Genomic DNA, 8,979 nt, shown 5'->3' on the forward strand with positions numbered 1-8,979 from the left:
GAACAACAGTTTCTCTCTATGTGAACATGCAATTCTGAGGTCGTTCCCAAGTTTCAAAGTGTACTTTTCCCCCAGGGGTTGTAGTCATGTCTTTGTGCACCAGCTTGTTCGGGGTGGACTTTGAAAAATCCTTTGATAGATCAGGGCAGGAAAATCTCTCTCTAGAGCTCAGTGAGGTGCTGGTGTTAGAGCAGGTGTGAGTTTGGCCTCAGAAGAGGGTGAGAGATGAGGAAGCTTCTCCCTTTTTGATAATCCCGCCTGTGAGCAGATGCTTTGTCCCCACTTGTAGCGCACTCTGGTTAAGTGTTATTATTTATATTATGTAGTAGCTATACATAGTGTTTTATGGCAGTAAAGATACATAAATCAGCAACCAGAAGACGAGGGCTTTGCTCTAAAGAGCTTATAAATCTAACAGCTTGAGCAGCCCCGGTAATGGACACAGTAAGCAGGCAGTCAAGTTGCATGTAGACATGAGCTAAGATGGGTCTCCCAAAGCAGATGGCAGGTTTAGGAGAGATTTGGAAGAGAAGCAGCCTGCTCCATCCTCAAGAGCGGATTCTCCTGCTGCAGAATTAGACAGGCTCTGACCCATATAAGCTTGTCCGGGTGGAGAGGTGAAAACATCCATCTGAGAGAAGCAACTTGCCAAGAGGGAATGGGCAGGGGGTGCTGGGGTTTGTGGCAGGGCTGCCTTTTGGGGTTGTCCTGCAGGTGCATCCCCCCCAGGAACAAACCTATCCCTGTCCTAAGTGATGTCTGGGCCTTGAACCTGAGACTCCTGATGAAAGTAAGTGGCATCATGTTTTACAGAAACCGAGTCCCTGCCTGGCTCAGAGGTACAGTAAAGTGTCATAAACCTTAAAAAGCAAGAAAACTGCCAGGGCAGGTACACCTGGCTCTCTGGAGCAAGTGGCACCGCAGAGTCAAGAGTCCCTGCCGCGGTGGCAGAGAAGTGCTCCAACCCTTCAAACCATCCGTCTGTGATCCTGGGTATCAAACCAGGAGTTGTTGTTTTTTTTTTTTTTTCAAATTTCTTCCTGTGCTGGCACCGGCCTGGGAGGAACCTGGTCTGGGCTGGAGAGAGATGTGCAGTGTCTGGCCGATCACGCTGGCTCCGGGTGTCTGCATTCTTCTGGCTGCTTTCAGCTCTTGCACAAATCGAGGCTTCACACTAAATGCATTACACTGTATAACAATTAATCGCGTGCTACATATAGAAAGTCCTTACTCATCAATAATGCATACGGGAGGAGTGATTTTCACTCTCAGTAATAAGGCTAAGACAATGGAAACAAGCAGGTAATGGAGAACATTTATAACGATGTTAATCTAATAATGAGTCTAATGCTGTTAAAAGTAAGACTGCAAACTGGACGCATCCGAAGATAAATTATTTCAAGCATTCATTAACTGATGCCTAATTAATGCCCAATTAGAGGGATGTTACATGGGAAATGGTTTGGACAGTCAGATGAATTCATTGCAATCACTGAAACCTCAGTCAGAAGCAGGAGGCAGCAGAAGGACACGGCGAGCAGAAGCCGGGGTGACACAGCACGTCAGTGGGAGAAGGGCAGGAGATAAACACCCCTTTGCTGGTTTTATCCCTGTCAGCGGGGATTTGGGTTTACTCACTTCACCAGCAGGTTTCTGGAGGATTTTTCCATGCTGCTTTTGAAGCTCTCCCTCCCCGGTGAGCTCCGACACTCGGGCTGGTGACCCTCTGTCTGCCTCACAAGATGAAGTTGAAAGGGCTGAGTCAGGAATAGCAAGTTAGACAGGGTCAAACTCTCAAGAGAGCTGGGCTGGGGCCTCTTGGGAAGCTCCCATGGTGTTTTCCAGTCTGGCAAGCCCAGTGAGACCCAAGTGCTCCTGGCTGTCTCGGCCCGGTGGGATTTGGCTGCCGGATATCCCAGTGCTGGTGTTCCCAGCCTCAGGAGCTTCATGGCTCCATGACCATGGCCTCTTCGCTTTTTGGGGGTCTCATTCCCAGATCTAAACTGGGACCAGTCCCAGGGCATGCCAGGAGCAGCTTCTCACAGCACTAAGCAGTCAGCAGGTTTTACAGGCTTGGAGGGAAAGCCTCCTTGATGAGACCACAGGCCTTGTGTGCGTCCACTGGGGAGTCCAGACCTTGACAGAATCACAGAATGGTTTGGATTGGAAGGGACTTTATCTAGTTCCATCCCCCCTGCCATGGGTAGAGGCACCTTCCACCAGCACCAGGTCGCTCCAAGCCCCATCCAACCTGGCCTTAGACACTTCCAGGGATGGGGCAGCCGGAGTTTTTCTGGGCAGACTGTGCCAGGGCCTCACCACCCTTACAAGGAAGAATTCCTTCGTTATACCTAATCTAAACCTACTCTCTATCCAGAGACTCTATCAAGTTCTGCTCCCCTGTTCACCCTTTTTTTTCTAAGTATCCATCCTTCTGTTTCCCCATTCTCCTTACTCCCAAGTTGTAATAGGGAGAAAGACATCCCTGGATTTTCTTCCCAACATCCTATCCTCAGGAAGCTGAGAACCAGTAACAACCGCAGCCTATCCTCGCCACCATCCCTGGCTGCAGGAACCACATCTCTCTCTCCATAGGAGCTCCAGCCATTAACTCACAGCCACCTGTTAATTAAAGAGATGGACTCAGTTCCCTCTGACCTTTACCTCCGGAGTTATCCCTGCAGGCAGCGCGCTGTTAAACACTGCGTTCCCTTTCGGCAGGAGCCTCTACCTTGGCCATGCTCCAGGGAGGCCCGGGCTGCCTTGGTCCATCACCACACGTTGCTGCTAACAGCCTGCTGTCATCAACATCCCTATACGTGAAATCCTGTATGCTCCCAGATCCCTGCCCAGCTCCACCTCCCGTCAGTAATCCCGTTAGCCTGGCAACTGTCGTGTCACGGAAGAGCGCATAAAACTGTTGTTTGGAAGCAATATGTAATCTTCCAACCTGCTGCGTGTAGCTGGGAGATGGTTTATTGATTCAGACCCTTGTGATTTGGTATTTGCAATAACAGACTCTGCATGTGGGAGATCGTCACAGCACTTGTGCCTGGCAGGGTTTTACTAATAAACATCAGACCTACGGAAGGTGCCGTACTCCGGTGTCACCGAGGTAAGATGGGGGACGTGGAGCCGTCCCACCTTGGCAAAGCACATCCTCGAGTTAAAAAAACCAGCAGAATATATCTGCACGCATTGCTTTGTCTCTTCCACCGTAGGATAATCACAATATCCTCAGGATACCACAGTTTCCCAGGCTGTGAGTGGCAGCCAGGGCTCCCGTTTTGGCAGGGAGTGCTGGGTGCTCAGCACGATGCTCCCACTAGCGCAGCCCCTCGCTCATCGTGCAAAGGCACGACAGCGAAGCCAAAATGCTACGACGGTGACTTGGAGAACATTCCTTTTCCTACACAGCCGTAGGAGTTGTCGCGAATTAAGCGTTCCCAACTCACCAGCCCTCTTTGGCAGTGGCGCAGGGATGAGACATCCCTCCTGGTAGCCCGTGCTTCGTTTCTGAAGGGCAGCACCTGGAAGTCGTCCCCCTCATTCCCATTCCAAGGCTCCATCCGATGCTTTGGGCAGCGCTGCTATTTTTTTCCTATTAACCGCCCAGTCAGCGATGACTGCCTCTTACTGGTGATTTATGAAGAGTCTGAATAACCCAGTTTATCTAAAATATGTGGCAACTTTGCCTTGAAAGGATGGGTCCAGATGGACGGGTCACCTGCTGTTAACTAAACGACAGTAGATCTCCATACCAGGCAAAAGGCAACAGCAACCACGCAGTTACATTTCAAACACAATTAATAAGAAAACAGTGAGGTTTCTGTGCCTCCAACTCGTATTAGGCTGTAGGCACTGAAAAGAGGGACTGTAAAAGCCCAAGGGGTCCATGCTCTTGGACTAGCTGGTGATAACGACGTGGAGTAATTAGAGATGAACTCCACTTCCACTCTCGTTTTTCAGATTATTACAAGCTGAGTAGGACTCGTGGGCAGGATGGCACCGGCAGCTGTGCGCTGCTCCTCTGTTACTCCTTTTCCCCATGAAGTCCAGAAGCAGAATTCATTAGACATGAGCAAATTTTGCGTGTAAGAGGAAAAAGCCAAATCTAGGAGGAAAATCTGAATGAGAAATGACAAGTCTGGTGCGATGAGTCTGAAAAGCCACTCGGCGCAGAAGGAATAGCCTGAAAGCAAGCCTGGTGTGAGGAGTGGGAGCGAGACGGGAGCGGGGCGGCGAAACCGGAGCTCTGAGAGCTGAGCAGAGGGAGGGGATGATTCCTGCCTCGCTCTCTGCTTCTCTGCTGCGAGAAAGCCCCAGTCACAGGCACACACTGCAGCATCAGAGGATGCAATATGCTTTGCCACAGGACATCCATTTAAAAATATGTCTGAGCATCCCACTTCCAAACGGAGTTTTCGGCTCAGCCTTTTCCACCAACTGCTGACGACATATTTCCCTGCAAATCACTTGGGTTTCGGGGTGGATGGTGGTGTCTAACAACCGTAGTGAAAGGAGATGGTGGGGATGGGTCTGTGCCTTTGGGGGAGTGGGATGCACTGCACACGTGTGATTTTAGGTGGTTCGCTGGGAATTGCTGAATCTGTGCAGCTTTTCCTCTCCGATATGTGCAAGCGATTTAACAGATGCTTTACAGGAGGGGGGTGGGCACCTGCGAGGGTTTGAATTTCCTCTGTTTGCTCTCACATCGCGGCGTTTCCTTGCCTGCAGGCAAGGGGCTCCGCTGCCTGCACTGCCAGCGTGAATTCTCGCCGAGAAAGTTTCTCCTGCCTGTTCCGGGCTGGGAACACAACCAGCTGCCTGTTGCAGGCAGGGAGAGGAGCCTGGGAGTACTCCATACATCACGTTTTAGCTGCCGTGGGTGATGAGCCTACTCATCACAGCCGCGTGGGTAATTCATGAGCAGAGAGGAGGGCTGAGCTAATTGGGGGCGTTTTTCACCCGGAATAGTCTCCACAGCAGCGATGGGTGGGCGGGAGGTGCCCGGTTCCCGCTGACGCCGCTCTCCCCTCTCTCCGCACAGGGGGGTTTGCGGAGCTGCTGCTGGTGCTGCTGGGGCTGAAGGTGCCCGGTGCCCTGGGCTGCCCCACCGACTGCGTGTGCTACCCCTCCCCGATGACCGTCAGCTGCCAGGCTCACAACTTCGTCACCATCCCCGAGGGCATCCCCGAGGACAGCGAGAGGATCTTCCTCCAGAACAACCAGATCACCTTGCTGCTGCGGGGCCACTTCAGCCCCTCCATGGTCACCCTCTGGATCTACTCCAACAACATCACCTTCATCGACCCCAACACCTTCGACGGGTTCGTCAACCTGGAAGAGCTGGACCTGGGGGACAACCGCTACTTAAGGGCTTTAGCTGCAGACACTTTCCAAGGGCTGGTGAAACTCCACGCCTTGTATCTGTACAAGTGCGGGCTGAGCTCCCTCCCCAGCGGGATATTTGGTGGCCTCCACAACCTGCAATACCTTTACCTGCAAGACAACCACATCGAGTTCCTTCAGGATGATATTTTTGTTGACTTGGTTAACCTCAGCCATCTTTTTCTCCATGGAAACAAGCTCTGGAGCCTCCATCAGAACACATTCAGGGGACTAATAAACCTGGATCGGCTGCTCATCCATCAAAATCAGCTGCAGTGGATTCATAGGCGGGCTTTTCATGACCTCCGAAGATTGACCACCCTTTTCCTGTTCAATAACAGCCTCTCGGAGCTGCAGGGGGACTGCCTGGCCCACCTGGGAGCCCTGGAGTTTCTCAGGCTGAATGGGAACCCATGGAGTTGCGACTGCAAAGCCCGTTCCCTCTGGGAATGGCTGCACAGGTTCAGAGGCTCCAGCTCCAGCGTCATCTGCGAGTTCCCCGAGCAGATGCACGGCAAGGACCTCAAGGTGCTAAGAGCAGAAGACTTTAGGAACTGTTCGGGGTCCGAGTCGCTCCATCAGATGAAAACACACACCTTCTCTACAGCAGACAGAGGAGCCTCCAAATCCCACCACCCTCACCACTCCTCCAAGGAGAAGGGGAAGGAGCGAGGGGCTGAGAACAGTTTGCACAGCAACCAGCCCGGCCCCCCCGGCTCCCGGCCGGGCTACCGCAAACCCGGCAAGAACTGCACCAGCCACAAAAGCCGTAACCGAACCTCCAAGCCGGTGTCCTTGGGGCCGCGCAAAAACGGGCAGGAGGTCCCAGACTATGTGCCTGATTATCAGCACAAATACAGCTTTGGGGCCATGCCCACGCTGTCCCCCAAGCGCAAGGGTAAGTGCACCCGGCGGACGCCCATCCGTGCCCCCAGCGGGGTCCAGCAGGCCGCCGGCTGCCCGGGGCTCAGGGCATCGCTCCTGGTTTTTATGGTGGTGTTGGCGGCCGTCATCCGCTGAGCCCCACCCCCGGCCGCGGACGGAGCGGAGCTGTACTGCCACCAATCTACAAAGGACCAGAGTTTCTTTTCTTCTTCTTTTTTTGTACGTGGCTCAGCGTTGGCCTGGCGAAGGGAAGAACGTTGTCTCGGCTTCTGACGGTTGTGTCCGTGCCCGGCCGGACTGTGCCGAGCGCAGCGGGAGCGGATTAAAAGGCATTATCACACCTTGTCACAAACAAGCCTAACCGAGCACCTACAACAACAACAACAAATAAAAGCCAACCTTCCAAAAAGCAGATAACAGGGACGGTAACCAATTAGTCGGTGACAACAACCGGACAAATGGACTGTATCCATGCTCTTGTGAAATCCCGTTCGTTTGAGAGCGCTCCAAACGACCCCTCCAATTACCGAAAGGAACATAATTGCTGTAAAAACCATCACCGATTAAGCCTACACTGTTTCTCTCTGAAAGTGAGTGCAAGGACACTGATACCGAGGTAATAAGGACATTTGGTTCTCCCACGTTTTAGCCCTTTTGGCTCCAAACCCAGAGGCCAAAGTTGGCTGGGAATCTCTTAGAAGACAATCTCAAACCCCTGGATATCTCAGGCATTACAGCAGAACAGGGCTTGCCTGCTGGGCTTGGAGTAGCCAACAACCAAAGGAAAAACTGATTAGAGGTGGAATTAAACAAAAACAAAACAAAACAAAAAAAACAAAAAACCAAACCCAAACAAACCCAACACATAAAGAAATGAGGTACCTGCAGGAGGTGTGTTTTTTGTAACCATGTCCACACATCTGAGAAAAAAACCCCAACAAATACACAGGCTCCCCCTCTTCCCCTCAATTATCCATATGTATGTCTTACAATGTTTATAAACTATATGGAAACTGTATCTTCAGAACTAAGGATTGTATTATTGAATTTATAGCAGACCAGTATATGATTTTTTCTTTTTTTTCCTTGAGAAAACAAACCGGCAGCAGTGCCTACAGATGCTGAAAGCCATCGGGCGGGCTCAGTACGCATGGGGGAACCACAGCGGACCAATGTTCTCAGCAATTCAGAGCACTAAACTTTGGGAGGGGTTGGGGGGTGATGCAGCAAAGTCCATACCCAGAGAGTCAAAATTCACCCTTACATCCTAATTTGTGACCGGTGGGGGAGAGAGAGAGAGATTAATTAGCCCAAATAAATAGAGCCATAGAGCTCTGTCTCCGGAGAGCACTCCGAGGCCCCGGGGAGGAAAGGGGCTGTTTTTGGGGCTGGAGGCAGAGAGGGGCTTCCCAGCCATGGCGGTGGCGTGAGGACCTTTATAGCTGGACTAAGGTTTTCACTGGGGCAGCAAGGAGCAGCTCCCAGGCTGCAGACAGACCTGACAGAGTCAGGAGAGGTTTTGTTTCTTAAAAGGAACAGATTCTGGAAGAGTCAGAGATGGGGGAAACTACAGCTTGTAGAGGACCGGCGAGAAGCGCGGTGCCCGAGGTTTCTGGTCCATGGCAGGAGAGAGAAATCCGTGGTCCAAGAGAGCTGTACAAAGGGGGTGGTGGGGAGGTGGTGGAGAGGGAGAAGGGCATCCTGTTCCCCTCTTCCTGGGTTCAACCATGTGCTGGAGGGATGTGTTTGGTGGTCGGGGGCACGGCAGAGCCGGCAGCCCACGGGCTTGGGGAGGTGCTGCCCAAATTCTGCAGTTGATGTGAATTCCCTGTCAGCGTGGATATGTGAGACCAAACAGACACTGAAGTTAATGGAAACAAGGGAAATAAAAGTGATCTTGGACAAGAAAAGGCTTCTGTTCTTTCCATCTCTCTCAGTGGTGGTATTTCGAGGCCGTGACTCCTGTGTGGGGCTGGAAATCCCAAAGGAAACAGCTGGAGTTTTCCATCAGACACACAATTAGCTCCAGGAAGAACGGGCCAGCTAGGGAAATCTGCTCTCCCAACCACTTTGGGGAAGTGGAGAGGGTATTTACACAGTGGAAGATCCCTTGGAGGTATCTGGAAATGAAAAGGGAAACTCCCACTGTAAAGAGAAGCAGAAAATTCCCTGATGCACTTGTGTTTATGAGCAGCTGGATGGTGGGAGCAGGAAGCTGGAGGGGCATGGCCTTCTCTGTCTGTCTTGCAAGCAAGGAAGGCCAGAGGCTCGGATGCTTCTCTTTTAAATACCCTTCTTGGGGAATAGCAAGAGTAGCTCTGGGGGGAGAAAGGAAGAGGTTACTTCATCAAGCCCTCTGCTTTCCAGCTCCTACCCAAACTTTTCTGTCTACAGGGCTCTAATGCTCCACTAAAGGGATGTCCAATGCAGCCAGAACAAATAATCTGTGATCTGAAATAGCTCCCTCATGTCCTACTCTCTATAACCAATAGCAACTGAATGAGTCTGGCACTGTCCCTCAGAAGTGGAGAATGTTGTTATGTTGGTTATTTCGTTTCATACTCTGGAAATCAAAGCTCTCAGTGGGAGAATGAAGAAGAGAAGCACTTTATTAATTTTTTTTTAAGTCTGCACATAACTCCTGTAATATAGGAGCGAAATGTCAGCACAGGAGATGCTAATGTTTTATAAATGATTTGGGTG

The 8,979-nt window shown here is 51.4% G+C and overlaps 1 protein-coding gene across 1 annotated transcript in view; it reads left to right on the forward strand.

Annotated features, from left to right (window-relative positions):
- The window catches only part of RTN4RL1 (reticulon 4 receptor like 1), a 29,913-nt gene extending 21,727 nt beyond the window's left edge, over positions 1-8,186 (forward strand). The window contains exon 2 of the mRNA XM_032130158.1: positions 5,051-8,186. Within this exon, the coding sequence (XP_031986049.1) occupies positions 5,051-6,411 (1,361 nt within the window). The 3' untranslated portion in view covers positions 6,412-8,186. The remainder of the gene's footprint in view (positions 1-5,050) is intronic.
- The last annotated feature ends 793 nt before the right edge of the window (positions 8,187-8,979 follow it).

The sequence above is a fragment of the Corvus moneduloides genome, chromosome 20 (genome assembly GCF_009650955.1).
Source record: "Corvus moneduloides isolate bCorMon1 chromosome 20, bCorMon1.pri, whole genome shotgun sequence".
In the NCBI taxonomy this organism is placed as follows: domain Eukaryota; kingdom Metazoa; phylum Chordata; class Aves; order Passeriformes; family Corvidae; genus Corvus; species Corvus moneduloides.